General features: G+C 36.6%; 1 protein-coding gene and 1 pseudogene across 1 annotated transcript; both read right to left on the bottom strand.

Moving 5' to 3' along the window:
• Nucleotides 1–623: 623 nt before the first annotated feature.
• Nucleotides 624–8,832, bottom strand: LOC113332689 (annotated as a pseudogene).
• Nucleotides 8,833–11,444: 2,612 nt separating this feature from the next.
• Nucleotides 11,445–14,024, bottom strand: LOC113332690 (pentatricopeptide repeat-containing protein At3g06430, chloroplastic-like). The gene is made up of 2 exons (XM_026579209.1): nucleotides 13,009–14,024; nucleotides 11,445–12,878 (listed from the first exon to the last, which is right to left on the bottom strand). The coding sequence occupies exons 1-2, from the start codon at nucleotides 13,543–13,545 to the stop codon at nucleotides 11,769–11,771; spliced, it is 1,647 nt and encodes a 548-aa protein (XP_026434994.1). The 5' UTR covers nucleotides 13,546–14,024; the 3' UTR covers nucleotides 11,445–11,768.
• Between the last annotated feature and the right edge of the window lie 5,967 nt (nucleotides 14,025–19,991).

Below are 19,991 nucleotides of genomic sequence, written 5' to 3'. Positions count from 1 at the left end.
AATTTGTTTATTTTGACAGCAAAGGAGACAAGTTTTACCCGATAGAAAAAACTTAAATGATTTGCACTAGCAAGAACTTTTCTTTAATCAGAACGTGCACATATAGAGTTGATAATCTAGTGAGAAGAATTATTAGTATATATATAGTTTATGATGTAATGCAGTGCGTCATTCACTGGTTTGCTTGCAGAAGCAAAGATTAAACGAATTAAATCTTAAATCAAGACAACACCATGTTTTGAGGGTGAGAGAGACTGAGAGAGAGAGAGGAAGAGATAATATATACCATAAAAATCCATCAGCACCATTTTCTACTCTGTTCAATCTCCATAATTGATTCATAAAAGTGAGTATAATGAAAAAAAATTATCTATTATTTTGTTTATTCAGGCAAGAGTTGACTGATAGTTGATAATTTAATATTTTTATTTAAATAACAACTAAAAACCTGTTTCTTCTTTTTTCTCTCTCTGTTATTTTTTGTTTGTTCTACCACATCAGCCAATTTATAGTTGTTTCAGAAGGGAAAAAAAAAAAGTTATGGCTGTAGGCTACTAAGTTTCAAGATGCTAGACTTTTGCTGGAACCCATTGTTGAGATCCAACCACTGCATCATACGATTGTAAGCACCATGAAAAATGAATAATTTTGTCATTAAATATGAACAAGGCCAACCATGAATGTAAAAGAATAGTATATCATCCAAGAAGTCTAGACGGCTGCTGGTTAGAATGAGACTAATATGAGTAAAACGAGGGATATCGTATTTTTGTCGTGGAACCAGTAACTTTGTTCATGGTCGGGTAATATTGGAGTCCCAGATTATCATTCTATCTTTTGAATGGGCATATACTAACCTTACAGCAACAGTGCTATATAGACTGAATTCTAGCCGCAAAAAGAAGAAATGATCTATATATGAGCTGAGGAGATTGCTTATGTTACATTTACCTTTACAATGTAACCAGTCTGAAGAGTTCTCTTCAGTCCATTGGAGATCGCCTGCTAGGACATTTGTGACCATAAGAAACCAGCATCAGAAATTGCACAAACTAGTACCAAGGGACAAAAAAAACATGTAGCAAAAATTACAACATTTGGTGCCTACTAAGTTCGAATACAAAAAAATGGTCTATTTCTGATGTTAAACTGAGTCAAATTCAGTCAGAATAATCAAAAGCTGCCCTGCAAATGATGTAACCAATTCACCTGCTTAAGCCAGACATTTTTTTGGGCCACTTCCTAATATGCAAAGTTGATATAACTTATCTAACATCAGGGTCAGAATGGAAGTTTAACAAAGATAAGTGGAATGCTTACCTAAATTTTGCTGTACTTCTCCTTCTTGGGATTTGTGTCGCACACTTTCTAGGCAAGGTGGATTTCTGCTGTTAATAAACCTTGGAGAGCAAACTTTCCCCATAAAACCTGGTTTTCAAGCATACTTTCTTACAGGATCACATACAACCATGAAATTCAGTTGTTGCCGTTGTTCTTCTATTTCTGACTCTACATATCATAACTGACGAGCATTGTCCAAAAGCTCATGGATAGGGTCCCCTGGATCCATGAGCTGATCTGGGAGACATAGCAGGTGGCTGCGAGAGTCGGTCAGCAAGAAAATCTGACGAACACCAAGCTGCTTTACTGAAGATTCTGGTTGTTCCATCCACAGCTGTTTATAATTGGTCATCCTGAGAGAGGACCATTAGGTAGGTGTTTTTGCTTGTCTAAAATCCGTCAATTAGAACAAATTTTTGTCACATTTAACATTGAGAATGGTGAAATAATACATACATGACAAGTTCATGTCTCCCACCCAAATATATTACAAACACAAATACTAATGTTCGATAAGCTTACCCGGTCCTTGTGATAGTTAATGGTAAGTAAATTACAGAAAACAATATATATATATATACATAAATCTTTTCCAAGGGGTATCAAATCACCTCCTCTGGAAGTTCATTTTTTGTATGCAGTAAGCAAAAAGAGATGCTGAGAGAACTGGATAGACAAGAAGAATAACAGCAACAAGGGGAAGATGATTATGGTGAAATCCAAAATAATCTCTTAAGAAATGAGAGACCGTCTTTGTTTCACCAAAAACCAAAATCTCCTTCTCCATATCTCCATACTGTGAAGTTAGTAAGCCATTCAACGTCCACGATGAAGGGCAGATATAATACAACCATATCCACCATCCTGGAATTCGCTGCCAATTGGAATTTCGGTTTTACTAAGGTAATGTCTCAGAAATAATTCAATAAGTAGTTTCCCCTAATATTTCAGTACATTGCCAGAAAAAAATGCATACACAACCAATCCCAGTTAACGAATTACCATAAAAGTAGAACATCGGCTTACCGGTTTAGGAATCGGGAACCCAGAGAAAAGATTCAGCATTGTAAAGAATGAAGCTGACAATATGGCAGCAACCTGAACATTTGGTGTAATCGACACAACCAGCATTCCAAGATAGTTGAAGTAAAGCAACGTACAAAACATCGCGTAAAAGTTCCAAAACACCTTATATGGCGCCCACATGAAACCGATCATCGGATAAGTGATTATAACATACAAAAGTGATTGTGTAAACAAGTAAGGAATTTCAACTGCCACCTGCAGTTATCAATAATACATTTTTAGTTAGCAGGAGTTAACAGCAAGAAAGTCGTACTCGAGAGAAGACATGGATGAATTGTCATTCCAAGCAGAACGAATATGATTGCAGTTGATAACTTGGAACAAATTTAAGATAAGTTGACACCACGCCTCCACGAGTCTCAAAGCAAAGATTTGAACCTGAGCAAATGCATACGCCCATGAAGAGTACATTCCTGCGAATCTTTCCCGGTAAAGTACAGAGCGTTCAGTTGAAACAAATGGCAAAACTGTTACACAGTTGTTTATGCCCAAGAAGATAACAGCGGAGTACATTGAACCGAATACATTGAACAAGCTCTGCTGACTATGTCTACGGAATGAGAAATAACTATTATGTTAGTACCAGGAATACCAGGAATACATTGTAAGGCGCTTGCGTTGCTCAGTTGATAAGCCACTAACACCAGGAATACCTACTAAAGCATCTTTAATTCCATCAAGCTCGATGGTTTTAAGAACTTCTTTCACAAACACCTGCAAGTAAATGAACAAATTTGAGTAAATGCTTTTCTTTTTTTAAAGGGAATAACACTGAATTTAAACTGATGACTCAAATTTCTTGGAAAAATACATACATCTCTAGTATTTGAATCAATGTCACATGGAAGCCGTAGCCAAGCTGAATAAATCACTCATTCTTCTACAGTAATTAGTGGTGAATGTATGTCTGTCTGCTCACAATAACCTGATACCCTAGAATATGTTTTTTGAGATTTAGGGTATCCCCCAATGCTTATATTCCCTTCGATTGTACCACCAGTTTTTCTTCCAGATAGAACATCCATAAGAGTTGTCTTCCCAGCTCCACTGACACCCATTAATGCTGTAAGATTACCAGGCATAAAAGCGCCAGTAATATCCCGAAGAAGTTGGATTTTGTTCTCCTTAAAACCCCGTTCTTTCATTTCCTGATGACATAAAAATTATAAAGCATTGAATATACTGAGTCATCCTAACTGCTTAACATTTAGAAAGATTGTCTGGACAATGATCACCGAAGGGGTATCGATGAAGTACTGTACATCTTGAAATACTACAGTAAGAGGTACAAAAGGCAAGACCATCCCACCTGTAAAAAAAACCAAGAATCATAAGAATTTAATATGGATATTCCCGTATAACTTTCTATGACCTTAATTTCTTTGCTATATTACTACTTTTAGTGAAATTAAGCAGAACAGCAGGATAACAGTATCACCCGTCCTCGATAGATCAGAATTTTTTAAGGTTCTAGAAGGCAACTCCTCGACATGTTGACTATGCTCTCTTGTTTCTCGAATTTGTGAGAGCTTTTCATGAGATATAATAGCGCGAGAGATTCCAGGAGCTGCATAATTATGCGACTGTTGTGATACCATGTAGATTGTATTTTTAGATACGTCAGCTATATCAATTTAGATGGATTATCTTACAGTTTAAAAATGTCAAGGCTAGGGTAAACCCAATGTTGAAGAGTATTGAGAACCCAAGTAAAGCAGCAAGTGATACCCAGAAGAAGTAACTATTGAAGTTCAATCCACGACTTTCCAATGTTTGTCGCCCTAGGGTTGTGTTCAACGACATCTGCAGCAACAATTAAAGGCAGAAGATCAATCATGATCCTAGCGATTTAATTCTCATGCTCCCCAAAGTCTAAACATATACTCATTATGTAATGTTAACTATGCTACAGGACTATTTATTTATGAGTAGGTATGTACATGTCCATATAATATTTCAAATCTCACATGTTGCCAGCGTGGAGCAAGAAATTCGTTTACAGCTATGCCTATTTCCCCATATGACAACGGGGATAGCCAGAATCCCCACTGCAACCAAGCTGGCATAGAAGCTGCAATTGGAAAAGCAACAAAATATGCCATATAAACAACTTAGGCAGGAAGCTCAAGCTGGAAGAGACGGTCAGAAGATAAAAGGGTAGGCCACCTTACGTTGTGGGATGACGAATCCTCCAAATAACAGGATAAACAGTAGCGATAGCATACCAACAACTGTAGAAGCAACTACAGTCTGAAACAATGAAGCAATGAAACAAAACATGGATATAGACGACAGATGGACGGCAAAAAGTATGACAAATTGGCTGCCAAACCTACGACAAAGTCAACAATTAAGAATTAAATACTGTAGATAACCCAAAGGTGAATGGCTTTTTATCCGAGATAAAAACGTTGAGTCCAACTAACCTGCCAAATTCGGGACTGTACCCAATAACATAGTAAGTAAGAACTGTCCATACAATAGCTTCCAAGAACGATAGAGGAACCTTTAAAATAGCAGCTGGAATTGCATAAGCCCAAGCTGGGTAAAAGCATAATTCTCTCTGCGTGTAGTAAACAGCAAGTCTTGAAGCAGTCATGGACAACTCCGGGAATCCATCAACCATAAGTATGATGAGTGCATAGAACAAAGCACCCAAATAGTAATTTGCATGGATCTCATCAACATGCATTCGAGTTCTCAGAAAGACAGTCATTGTGATGGATGAGATAATGACAAGCTGCAGAAGACAAACGGCGCAAGATAACACTGTTAGATAACAGATACACTATTACACTCTAGTAAGAAAATAAAAAAATTATGGACGAGAACTGACCGACAAATCATGAATGTCACTTTGCATACCTGTGTTGTTTTGAAGACATATGTAAACGAATTCCTCTTCATGAGAAGATATTCCCTCGTCATGCAAGCTTTAAAGAGTTCCCATTTGGATAGAGAATACTTGCTAAAGGACAAAGCATCTTTATGGCATTGAGACTTATCATATGGTTTTGAGAGCTCCTCGTCTAGTTTATTTCCCATCTTGAAGGCCTTAAATTTTTTGGAAAATTGATCGACTGAAACATAGCTATACTGTTGTTCAGTATCATGCCAATATTGCCCCTGATCCTTTCTAGAGATAACCTGAAAGAAAGATGGTTGAGGATTTACATTAAATATAAGTAAAATTACAGGGACAGAAACTAGTGTAAAGCGTAAACGGGTCTGCTCACTTCCTGGAGAAAGTCAGCGGCCCCTTTTCTTTCTGGACACTTAAATCCACAATCTTCAAAGAATTCAAGAATGTAAAACCGTGGACCATGATATATTATGCTCCCTTCTGCCATCAAAATAACATCATCAAAAAGATCATAGGTCTCTGGTGCTGGTTGAAGAAGCGAAATCAATGATGTGGCATCCGTAATATGCACTAATTGCTGAAGATATTGAATAACTTGGAATGTAGTGGAACTGTCCAAGCCATTTGAAATTTCATCCATAAAAAGAGCTTTCGTTGGCCCAACAATTATCTCCCCTGCATAAGACGTTGGTAATTCTTAATAACACAACAACTCATAGTCCTGTAAAAGTTTTGAGCACGACTGATCTACCTGTAGTCAATCTTTTCTTTTGACCACCCGAGAGACCTCTTCTCATGGCATCACCAACCAATGTTTCACCACATAAATCAAGTCCAAGTATCTGAGAAACCAGAGATATGGTAGAAAACTATTGAAATTGAACTATTAATCCATGCATTAAGAGAAGTTAGATTTTGGTTTGGAGACAGATACCTTCAAAATGTAATCAGTCTGAAGAGTTTTCTTTAGTCCATCAACAGATGTCGCCTGTTAAGACATTTGTTTACCATGACTTGTCAAATTTTCTTTTTACCTAACTCATGCAATCCAACTGAAAAATTACAGGACACTTGCCTACATGCATAACTCACTAGAGCTTTTATCAAATGTTCATGCATGAAGTCTATATACGGACTTGGAAAACATGTACTATAAGCAGCAGAATGGTTGGCATTACCTTCATGTAAGTATCTAGATCTGGATCAGGGACAATCCCTGCCTCTTTTTCCCTTCGACAAACCTCCAACATAATGTCTACAGACAGGCAGAAAAAAAAGGTTACTTGTAGGCTGAAGCCAACGACCTTACATCAATAACAAGATCATAAAAATATTAGAGTTGTCAGATGTCCATGTAAATACAAACCTGCTCGACTTCCAACACCCTGACAACAAGCTGAAAAATCAAGCGTTTCTCTCACAGTCATCTCGGGAATGTGCAAATCATGTTGGCTTATGTAGCCTGATGTTTTCTGAGGAACAAAATCCTCTAGTTTGTAACCGTTATAAGATATTTCTCCTGTAACCTAACACAAGGAGGGAAAGAACAAATTAATTCTAACTTACGTCTCCATATAAGATTTTTTTTAGCAGAATTGAAGAGGTAAAACTCAAACCAGGAGAAATGTACATTCAGAGACTGATCGAGTTTCGCGGAAAGTGCCAATAAAAAGGTGGTTTTACCACATCCTGGGGGACCAAGCAACAAAGTCATCCTGCAACTCAGACAAGAATAGATCAGTGCAACTTGATTTATGAAACATGCAGTTTAGAACCCACTTGCAAAGACTGGAAAATTCACTAAGAAAAGTGAGCAATTTAGATCAGATTTCTGAAATGCAACACTCCTTTCAGATCTTACCAAGGATATACAAGGAGGTTTCATTAGATATCACTTAAAGCCCAATTCTATGGTGGTTCAGCAAAACAATTCTTCAGTTTCTGATTCGTTAAGAAAGTAATAGCGTCTATAACTTACCTTCCCGGCTTGATAATGCCACTGACATCTTTAATTATGCTTATTTTAGCTTCTTGACACTTAATTACACCAAATAGCTTGGGCAAACTCTGCGCAACAGAAAATAAAAATACAACAGTGAAAAGAAATAAGCGGACGAAATTTACCGAATTTATACAGCAAAAGGATATAGTATATCAAATAAACAAGAATCTCACTAATGCAAGACTAAAACATTTAAGTTCCCTTTGGAGCACCATATTTCACAATTCATGGTGTTCGACGCACACTCATTTTCACCACCAAATATTAGTCCTTTTGAAAATCCTCGATAAGGGAACCCACCAACAAAACTCTGTATTCTTGGAATAGCATAAGACTTGAAGAACATAAAAAAAAATGGAAGGACACGGCAGTATATGGACCATGTAATTTTAGTAAAGTTTAAACTCGTCCAGTTACAAAAGAAAGATAAAAGAGGAGTAGCATAAGCAGCAAAAAAGAGCAATTGAACAATTTAGTTATGTTTACTCAAAGAAATCAGCAACTTACAGAAACTACATTTTTGAGAGAACTCCATAAGGTGTGGAGGGGTTTCCCATGAACGACCTGACACTCTGCTTCAACAGACAGATTTGTATATCGCACCTCCACCGTTGGCAATTTCAAGCCAACCCTACATATTACTGATAGGTTAGGAATGCACTATATCCATTTATGCACACAAAGACACACGCTAGGCTTTCCCACAGTTATCCAAAAGTTGAGTGTTTTATTATGATGTATGCATATAAAATTGACTTCCAAACTTGTGCAGCTCATGGACTTGAGCATGCGTGCATGCATGAATCACCTAGTGTCACAATAACTACACTTAAAAATGAATAGCAGAAACTTTACTTCACAAAGAATAGTAATAATAAGAAGGAAAAAAAAATGACTCAATGAAGATTATACTGTTCAAACAACAACCCCAACTAGTGTCTTTAAGAGAACATAGAAGCGACACATTGATATATTCCCATTACCATTTAACCTTTATAGTGATGCCTGTAATAACCATAAAAAATTAAATAAGCTTACTTGTCTATTCTCTCTCTTATATTCTGCAACAAGCGAAGATTATCATTTTCAATGTGATTAATAAGTTTCCCAATGAACATATGCCGTTCAACAGGTCCAAGCTTGGTAACATCTACCCTCTTCCCTTTAACATCCACACCATCATAAAAAAGAGACGTTCTTAACTTCGTAAAAGTGGGTAGTCTATCAATTGCGGCCCACTGTAAAGCAATACTTTCATCTTGATCCTCAACACACTCACCAACATCCCTTACAGTCCCAACTGAAGAAATGCTTCTGAAACTTGAAGCATAATGTCTAAATGATGATCTTACGCTCCTCCCAATCTCTGCTAATTCATATCTTAGCGATTCTACTTCATCAGTTCCACCCAGCTGATGAGCCATTATTAGAACTTCCTAGAGGTCCTTTAAACCAAATAAAGATATAGATCTTTATGTATATACATATACTACTGCTATTTCTTCTATTAGATAGAACCAGTATTAGCATTATAATGAACATTAAACTTGGTATATTTATATTGTCTATGATGCAATCCAATCGTCATATGCTAATTGTTTGCTTGCATAAGCAATGAGCCAAAATTGATTTACACGTCAGAAAAGAAAATAATTAAAGATTCCCTAAACCAAAAGATAAATAAATATATACTACTACTAGTTCTTCTATTAGCAAGAATTAGTATTAACACTAATGAATATCAAACTTATTATTATCTATCTACTCTATGATGCAATGCAATGTGTCATTTTAATCGTTTGCTTGCATAAGCCATGACCAATGAGCCAGAATTGATTTACTGATCAGAGAAGAAAATAATCAAAGATTATTATAATGCATTTGAGTAAATATCAGAAGGGGAAGTGAGAAAGAGAGTGATCAATAAATTATCAAAGGACATTAACTGCACCATATCGTAATTCATGAAAGTGAGCAACAGTTAGATCTTTCTGTTTTTAGGGTTGACAACAAGAAAGCAGTTGACTAATTAGTTTTATATTTGACTTGTGCACCTATTGTGATGTTTAGTTTTCTAATTGGACATAAGTCGCATAACTGCTAAGTGCAGATTCTAAAACATTATTTAAAAAATCAATTAGCACTTGAGGGATGTTTGCTGCTTTTAAGAATAAGAAAAAAGAGAAATCAAGAAAACAAAAGAGAATCTGCATTCTCCATGCTGCTGTTTAATATTATTATACTAAAGAGCAATAACTACACCATACAGCTTTGTTACTTGCTGTTTGTTAACTAGTTAGAAACTTAGAATGAAAAATATCTCTTTTTGTTAGAATAAGAATGCCTCATATCATTCAGGTCTGACTCTCTGATGTAAGACATCTGGCCAAACAGACATCGAGTCAGTGAAAACTGTATCTGGCTTGGCTGACTCGGCTGACTTTATTTTTGACAAAGATTGGCTCCGACTCTTATTGAACCTAACAAAATGTTAAATACTACCTCTGTTTTAAAAAAGAGATACTATCACTTTTTCATTTTAGCCTAAAAATAGGTCAAATTGAAAAAATGATAGTATCTCTTTTTTTTTAAGGAGGGAGTATGTCCTTTTGATCCGGATTAGTCTTGTACACGAGTTAGATTCAGAAGAAGATAGCAAAGCACAAGCATCACTGATTCATAAGAGGGTGAAAATAGTAAAATTATGAGTTTATTACAGTCAAAGGACATACTAATAAAAATCCAACTCTTACAGTGCAACACAATTTGCATAGGTTTTGAGTAGCTCAAGACACGTATCTTGCAACAACGACGACTACTTAACAGGTAGAGATGGCTGTTCATCAGGTTTGGTCGGGCCAGAATTGAGATCATATGAGGCAGCAAACAGCCCATGTCAGTCCAAGGTAACACTCTTCACTATGGGGTTCACAGAGATCCCTCCCTGCATGTTTGCATTACAGCATCCTCACAGGGAAATCTGCTTACCAGCCATGTCAGTCCAAGTTAACACTCAATTCGTCTATTTCTTCAGCTTGGAGTCTATACTATCGCGTTGAACCCTATCAAAAGTTGGTTCACGCGCATAACATAGTTTATACGTAAGTACTACATTGACTTGTTAAACAACCAATAACAGAGAGAAAATGATCATTGACAGGCTTTTAAGGGAGCCTGAAAAAGTATATAAAGTAAAACGCACATATGCATGTATATCTATGCAAGCATATGAAAACTTGTGTATATGTAAAGCTAAACATGTATGTGGCACCAACTATGATGTAATAGAGTTGGTGCACATGAGGCAGAGGGAAACCAACAACTAATGAGACACAAACATGTCAGCTAGGTCAAAACCACCCAAAAAACAGCTGATCTGTTGACTTGGCTTACCACAGCATTGTAAATTCTGTGTATGCGGGAAAAGGAAGAGTCATTCCTGAACCCTGAATCAGCAATCTCAGATATTTGTCGCAGAAAATGCATGGATCAGCTGGCACACAGGAAAGTAGCCAGCAGAACTAAGGAAAATTACTACAGTACTTCCAAAGAAGAAAAATACATCTGTACGAAATGTTTCCTGTTAAGTTTATTGAAAACATACTTGCAAAAGACGAAAACCTCTATTGTGCACAGCATTGCCTACCCAACAGATGCATTAATTTTTTTCCCAACTAATTATAACATTCACATATTCTCTTTTGCCAGATAAAGGTCAAAATTCAAGAACCAAATTTGGAAAGAGATTTTGCTAGTTGAGCGACGAGCACATTACTTTAAAGAATCTCTACGAAAAAGAAGTGTTTAGAAGTTTGGATAAAGAAATAAACTGAAGGCAAAGAAAAAAGGAACATACCAAGCATAGCGCAATGTCTACCACAAAAAGCTGAAATAGAAGACAGCTACTTAAACAACAGGTATTGAGCGAAAGGTGTCTTCCCGCTTTACTTCTCTATTGGTAATCTGGTGGACAGAATCCAGTATCATATACAGCAAGAGGGATTAAACCTGAGATAAACACCCAGAATGACAATGATGACACAAAATGGCTCCTGTGGATGAAAAGGAGTACCCACTTGATTAGTCCAGCTGAGGATCCCACGAACTATCCAACATTAAAAGATACTTAAAAGGAAATCAATATACAACGAGTTGCACAAAAGCAGTTTGGACCTTTATATTAAGTACTTTGGAACAGTTGTGTGGATACAGAGTTAGTCAACACTACTTTACACAGACATTACCAGAAGATGGACAAAAAGGGTATACATAACGTTATTCATCCTCCAAAGCAGTGGCAGATTACTTGACCAAAGCAGTGGCAGATTACTTGACCATAATGCAATGCGGAAGAAGAAATCCAGTATCGCGGCGCTCCAAAAAGGTGATTATTTCTTTTAAGGGAATAAATAAAACCAATAACTTATCATTCTCCATCCATAGGAAGCCTTTGACTAAAACTACCTTCTAATGATCTCACTCGCTTTCTGAACCACTAATGAGCACATTCGATTTTTCCTGCTCCAAATCATAGATCTTGTCAGTCATACCTTCTTTCTTGTATGCCTCTACCATGATATCAAAAGTTGCAGAATTTGCTGGGCATTGCTTATCCTTCATTCTTTGGTAAACTCTCTCCATCTCCATCAGATCATCTGCCATGGCACAAGCGGAGATCACTGCATTAAAAAACGATGTATTTGATGGTATTTCCAACTTCTCAGCCAATTGAATGCTGCTCACCACCTTGTGAAAAAGACCAGCATTAGCATAACCCCTAATAAGACAGCAGAAGGTCTTGGTATCAGCTTTCATCCTCTCTGCACGCATCTGATCAAAAGTGTACTCCATATTTTGAGCATCTCCAGCATTTGCGAATGCCTCAATCACGTTATTATAAGTTGAGGTAGTCCAGGGAAAAGATAGCCTGCGCATGTACTCCATTACCGAGGACATCTTATCATACATCTGTTTTTTCCCATATGCACCAATAAGAATATTAAAAGTACGGGTTTCAGGTTCAATGCCGAAGTTACGGAACTTTTCATACCAACTCTCCATCATCTCAATCTGACCCTTGTTCCCAAATAAGCTGATAACAGTGTTCATTGTCCATACATCTGGTATACATTCCGTGCTCTCCAACATCCCTGAAAGTACTTTTTCCATTTCATCAAACATATCCGCCTTCCCGTACCCACTCAAAACAATATTCTGAGTAACTGTATTTGGAGTAATCAACCATTCAGCCATTTCCTCGTATAATCTATCAACTAATTCAAATCGAGATGCATCAATACAAGCCTTTATAAGAGTACTATAAGTATAAACATCTGGCTGACAAAGAGGAAGCCCCTTCATTTCTTCGAGAACTGCGAACGCTTTCTCAAGCAAATTGCTCCTACTGTAAGCTGTAAGCAATGCTGTGTATAACTCCGCTGTAGGATCCAATCCTTCCTCGAGCATTTCATCAAACAGCTTTTGCGCTCGACTGGGTTGCCCAGATTTACCAAGGAGAACTAATAATTTCATGTATGTCCCTTCTTTAGGATGATAAAATGGTTGTTCTTTCAGCATCTCAAACACCTATACAGAATCAAAGGACCTCATTTATTCTCAATGCTAAATTCAACCATAATTACTTACATGAGCTCATTATTCCTCAATTTCTACCAAATATTCATTAAAATCATCAATTTAAAGCCAGAAATTATACCTGTAAAGCTTCATCCCATTGTTTCTTGTGCATTCTATCAGCTAAAGATTCAGTAACAGTGTTAACCCAGGCTTTAGCATTATTCCTATTATCAATTTTCTTCTTCAAATTCTTTAATGGAGTTCTATTACTAGACCTCACAAACTGAGCTTCAGATATTCCCTGAAACTCTCCTTCTTTCCAATGTCGTTTCTTCTCAGTCCCTTGATTTTGGCTACGTTTTGAAGGTCTCGGTGAAGAAGAAGAAGATCTAGAAGAATATGAAGAAGAGTTCTTTTGAGCTAAATATTCAGGAAATTCTCCTTCTTTCCAGTGGCGTTTCTTTGCAGGAGGAGAATGATGTTCTTCTTTTTTAGGTCTTGTTGTTCCTCCTCTTTGAGCATGAACTGATGGTGATGAAGAGAGTCTGCAATGGAAAACCTTAGAGAAAGAAAGGGTTTTATCGTGTATGGATTTAGGGTTTAGGGTTTTAGTTTTGGGATTTAGAGGAGAAGAAAAATGAGAAGAGGAAGAGAAAGAAAGAGATAACGACGCCATTTTTGGGCTCTCCCCGGAACAAAGGAGTGAAGTTATAAAAATGGAAAGTTCAATCAGTGATATATCCCTATGAATTTACTTGTTTACCCCTATTAATTTTTATTTGAAAAAAAATACTACATAGAAAAGATTTTTTACGAACCAAAGGAAAAAAATTGAGAAAAACGGAAAACCAACATTAATCCGGCAAAAACTCTGCCTACTTTATCAGCTGCCAAGATTTCTCTAAACTTGGCAGAAAACTCACTAGGAACCAGCTGGATAAACTTCTTTGCAGGTTGAATGCCAGCCAGATGCTCAACGGCTCTATTACTCTCTCTATAGCAGTGGCTAGTATTCACATAAGCAAACTGACTCTAAAGATCTCTTATTTTCCTCCAAATTTGAATCACTTCTCTGCAGGATGAATACCATCCAGATGGTCAACAGTTCTGTTACTCTACCTATAGCAGTGGCTAATCTTCATATAAGCAAACTGACTCAAAAGAACTCTTATTCTCCTCCAAATTTGAATCATACACCAAGAGGGCTAGGCCCATTGCTCTACAATAGCAACCGCACAATCATAGTGTCAAGACAAAAATGGATACGAGCAACTTGAAACTTCACAACAAGCTTCAACCGCAACTCCACACCCTGCATCTCATGGGCAATAACAGAGACAAGATGAGACCCACCACGGGCAGCAATCAAGGAATCCCCAGAGCATCTTTAATCACAGCTCCAAAACCAACAAACACATATGGGGATCTAACCAATACCAAAAAATAGGTTGTTTGTGCATAAACTCACAACTAATACCCGGGCCATTGAAGAAATTCCTCAAACCAGGCTTGTCCTTTATTTTAAGCTTTTTAGAGCTGAGCTTTAGACAAACCTAATAAAAATGTTCAAGCTAACTTGATCCACAAAAGCTAGACTAAGAAGTAAAGGCTTTTAATTCCTATCACACCATATATAGTATAATGAAACTATTCAAAACCCAATTTTTTGATCAAACTTACCAAACAATTATTCTTAAAATGGTCGCGGCACCATTTAATTTCCTCACGCCAAATTTGAGTAACATACCCTACCAAATTTGAGCAGCAAAAGGCCAGCCATGAAAGATATGCTCCTCATTCTCAAATTGAGCATCACAAAACAAACAAGACGCGAAAACAATCACTCCTTATTTCACCAACTTGTCTCTAGTTTTCAACCTCCCTTGAAGAGCCACCCAGGAATTAAAAGAGTTCATGAGAATATGATATTTAAATCAAACCAAATAATACCAACCAGGAGCATCTCTATGAGGACTTAAGAACTTTATAAATATTTTCATGCTGAAATCTTCACTGGAATCTCAAGAGGATAAAACTAAACTTGATAGATCATTTTAAACACATTAGTAACAGAAATGCCTTCAGTCATAGGGAAACTTCACTCATTACCTTCAATGAAGTCAGCCACCACACACTTCTTGTCTAGAAAGTAAGTTCGGAGAATAATATGATCCCCACTCAACCAACCTGAAAAAACGGGGGTCTAACAACCACATCCAATATTTCGTTTAGGCAATCTGTATGGACTAACTCCAATATAATTCCAAGAGAATCAACTTGACAGTCATACTCAATCAAGGAAAATATATCCAAGAGTTATATCTCAATTTCTCAAATCAATCTGCAATCGAACAGCTGTGAGCCGGTTTAATATGAGAAATAATTTGGATGGTACCAAAGACCAATATCCAAGTGTCAATCAATAACCAAAGGTTGGATTCACCAATTGATTGAACTACGCACAACCTGTGATATTTCAATTATATAAACAAATATAATGCGGAAAATAAACAACACAGACACCAGAAATTTTGTTAACGAGGAAACCGTAAATGCAGAAAAACCTCGGGACCTAGTCTAGATTTGAATACCATACAGTATTAAGCGCTACAAACTCTAGCCTACTACAAGTTAACTTCGGACTGGAATGTAGTTGAGACCTAACCCATCTCACACTGATTTAGGTACAGTCCCTTTCCTTACGCCTCTGGGTCCCAGCAGGACTCTACGCACTTGATTCCCTTAGTTGATCTCACCCACAACTAAGAGTTTCTACGACCCAAAGTCGAAGACTTGATAAAAAAATTTGTCTCCCACAAAAAATTCTATCTTAATAGATAAATTTGTCTCTCACAGAAATACCTACGAAGTTTGTTCCGTCTTTTGATAAATCAAGGTGAACAGGAACCAATCGATACACCAGACTTATATTCCCGAAGAACAGTTAAGAAATATCAATCACCTCACAATAACTTAACTATATGGTAGTAGAACAAGTTATTGTGGAATCACAAAGAATGAGACGAAGATCTTTGTGATTAGTTTTTATATCTTACCTATCAGAGATAAATCTCCAGCAAATCTTAGAGAAGATAGTACTCAATACGATAAAACAAGTAAGATCAGAACATGCAACTACAGAGAAAATTGTTGGGTCTGGCTTCAGAATCCCAATGAAGTCTTTAAGTCGTTAACCTTTAATGGTTTTAGGAAAAACCTAGGTTATAGGAGAATCGACTCTAGTCGCAACTAGTATCACACATGGGGTGTGGGGATTAGGTTTCCCAGTTGTTAGAGTTCTCCCTTATATAGTCTTCAAATCAGGGTTTGATAACTTTAGAACAAAGCAATCAATATTCATTGTTAGATGAAACATGATTCAATATTCAAGCTAATATATTTCCACTGTTAGATGGTATTAGCTTGTTACACACAAATGAAATATACCTTCATTTAGATATGGATAACCGTACCTAAACGTGTATATTGAGTTGGCTCAATAATAGTTAACCGAAGTTAGCCATATGAACACTTTTCTCTTAATTATGTTCATCTTAACACTTCTAGATCAATTGATAATCAAATGAATCTATTTGTGTTACTCATAGAGTTGTTGAATTGTTTATATTCACATAGAAGTATACAAGACACAATTGAAGCAAAATCGGATTAATTCAAAAGAATCAGTTCATGAACATTTTAGCCACGGTTTGCAAAGATTGCATTCCTTAATTTATAGATGTATTTTTTCATGAGTATGAAATCATACTTAACCGATTTTAAAAATTGAACCACTTAAGTTTGCAAACGGGTACGCAAACTTTAGCTCTGAACCGAACTCAGTTGAAACTGTTTGCGAACGGGTACGCGAACTTGGTTCCCCGACATCAACAGTTAAACCAGTTTACAAACAGGTATGCAAACTTAAGTACCCTGACTTAACCAGTTGAATAAGTTTGCGAACGGATATGCAAACTTCCGGTCCTGAATTCCGTCAAAACAGTTCGTACACTAAGTACACAAACCACAATGTATCCAGACATGGGTTTTAGCTCTTAACTTTCATTTCAATTATTGAAACATTCTTAGAAGACGACAATATCTGTCTCACACAAACTATTAGCTTATAAGCAATTTTCAAGTGATTGAATGATCAATACGAAACATTCCGAGTCTACATTAAATGACTGTCTCACACAAATCATGTAAGATGTTACCAGGTGATTTTCACATGATCATCTTTTGACTTTCTTCAAGAATAATGATGAACGTATTTAAAGCAAAAAGATTTCCAACACATATTTCGAGAAAGATATAAGCGAGTTATACTCAGATCGAAATATCAAATGTGTATAATGTAAAGTCAATATAGCTATACGACTTCGTCTCAATAGGAGATAGAATAGAATAGACTTCTGAGTGATAGATGAGTTTAAGTCTTCACATACCTTTTGTTGATGAAGTTCCGCAAGCTCCCCTTAGTAGTTCTTCATCTTCAATCGATGAACTCCGTGAAGTCTAAAGATCAACTACACATTTTATCCTAATCCGAGACATAGTTATAAGTAGAGTAAAAATCAAGACTTATAGTTTTGATAACTAAACTTGACAAACAAGCTTGAGATAACAACGCTTGCGAGTTTGACCGAGCAGTGCTTTAACAATCTCCCCTTTGTCAATTTTAGTGACAAAATGAAAAACCGAGGGTCTAACAACCACACCCAATATTTCGTTTAGGCAATCTGTATGGACTAACTCCAAGAGAATCAATTAGACAGTCAGACTCAGTCAGGGAAAATACATCCAAGAGTTATATCTCAATTTCTCAAATCAATCTGCAATCGAACATCTGTGAGCCGGTTTAATATGAGAAATAACTTGGATGGTACCAAAGACCAATATCCAAGTGTCAATCAATTTCAATCAATAACCAAAGGTTGGATTCACCAATTGATTGAACTACGCACAACCTGTGATATTTCAATTATATAAACAAATATAATGCGGAAAAGAAATAACACAGACACCAGAAATTTTGTTAACGAGGAAACCGCAAATGCAGAAAAACCCCGGGACCTAGTCTAGATTTGAACACCACACTGTATTAAGCCACTACAGACTCTAACCTACTACAAGTTAACTTCGGACTGGAATGTAGTTGAGCCCTAACCCATCTCACACTGATTTAGGTACACTCGTGTTCCTTACGCCTTTGAATCCCAGCAGGACTCTACACACTTGATTCCCTTAGCTGATCTCACCCACAACTAAGAGTTTCTACGATCCAAAGTCGAAGACTTGATAAACAAATCTGTCTCACACAGAAAAGTCTATTGAATAGATAAATATGTCTCCCACAGAAATACCTACAATTTTTTGTTCCGTCTTTTGATAAATCAAGGTGAACAGGAACCAATTGATACACTGGACTTATATTCCCGAAGAACATCCTAGTAATATCAATCACCTCACAATAATCTTAATCGTATAGTAGCGAAACAAGATATTGTAGAATCACAAACGATGAGACGAAGATGTTTGTGACTACTTTTTATCTTACCTATCGGAGATTAAATCTCGAGCAAATATTAGAGAAGATAGTACTCAACACGATAGAATAAAGTAAGATCAGAACACGCAACTGCAGAGAAAATAGTTGGGTCTGGCTTCAGAATCCCAATGAAGTCTTTAAGTCGTTAACCTATAATGGTTTTAGGAAAAACCTAGGTTAAAGGAGAATCGACTCTAGTCGCAACTAGTATCACACAAGAGGTGTGGGGATTAGGTTTCCGAGTTGCTAGAGTTCTCCATTATATAGTCTTGAAATCAGGGTTTGCAATCAATGCTACCTTGGTAACAAAGCATTAAGTATTCACCGTTAGATGAAAATTTGATTAGAGTCAAGCTAATATATTTCAACCGTTAAATCGAACTTAGCTTGTTATACACAAATGAAACGTGACTTCATTTAAGTATGAGTAACCGTACCCAAACGTGTGCACATGGTTGGCTCAACAATAGTTAACCGAAGTTAGCCATATGAACACTTTCATGTCAACCTTGTTCATCTTAATCATAACTAGTTCAAATGACTCAAATGAAACTAGTTATGGAGTTTGTCAATTGTTTATATTCTCATAAAAGTATACAAGAAACAACTGAAGCAAAATCGATTTTGATTCACTTGAATCAATTCATGAACATTGTAGCCACGGTTTGCAAAAGATTGCATTCCTTAATATATAAATGTATTGGTTCATGAACAACCCGATTTTAGAACTTAACCCGCTAAAGTATGCAAACGGGTACGCATACTTAGAGTTCCGGACTTGGTCTGGATTCGCCAGTATGCAAACGGGCACGCATACTGTCGTACGTGACCAAACTCAGTTGAATTCCCGGACTTGAACTGTTAAACCGTACGCATATGGGTATGCATACCAAGTTCCCGGACTTTAACTATCAAACCAGTACGCATACGGGTATGCATATGGTTCCCGGACTTTGAATAACTTGCAATAGTTGCATACAAGTACGCATATTGTGTTATATAGAATCAATATTTAATCGTTCTAAACTCCATATTAATCATTGAAACATTCTTGGAAGACGGGAATAGTTGTCTTACACAAACTATTAGCTTCAAAGCAATTTTCAAGTGATCAATAAATCAATATGAAACATTCTGAGTCTACATCAAATGACTGTCTCACACAAATCATGTAAGATGTTACCAGGCGATTTTTACATGATCATCTTTTGACTTTCGTCAAGAATAAAGATGAACTTGGTTAAAGCGAAATATTACCAACACACATTTAGAGAAATATGTAAGCGAGTTAAACTCAACTCCAAATATCAAATGTGTATAATATAAAGTCTATATAGTTATACGACTTTTGTCTCAAAAGGAGATAGAATAGAAATAGACTTATGAGTGATAGATGAGTTCAAATCTCCACATACCTTTTGTTGATGAAGTTCCACAAGCTCCCCTTAGTAGTTCTTCATCTTCAATCGTTGAACGCCGTGAAGTCTAAAGCTCAACTACACATTATATCCTAATCCGAGACATAGCTATAAGTAGACTAGAAATCAAGACTTATAGTTTTGGCTACTAAA

The sequence above is a fragment of the Papaver somniferum genome, unplaced genomic scaffold (assembly GCF_003573695.1).
Source record: "Papaver somniferum cultivar HN1 unplaced genomic scaffold, ASM357369v1 unplaced-scaffold_132, whole genome shotgun sequence".
NCBI lineage: Eukaryota > Viridiplantae > Streptophyta > Magnoliopsida > Ranunculales > Papaveraceae > Papaver > Papaver somniferum.
This window is presented reverse-complemented; position numbering and strand designations above follow the sequence as displayed.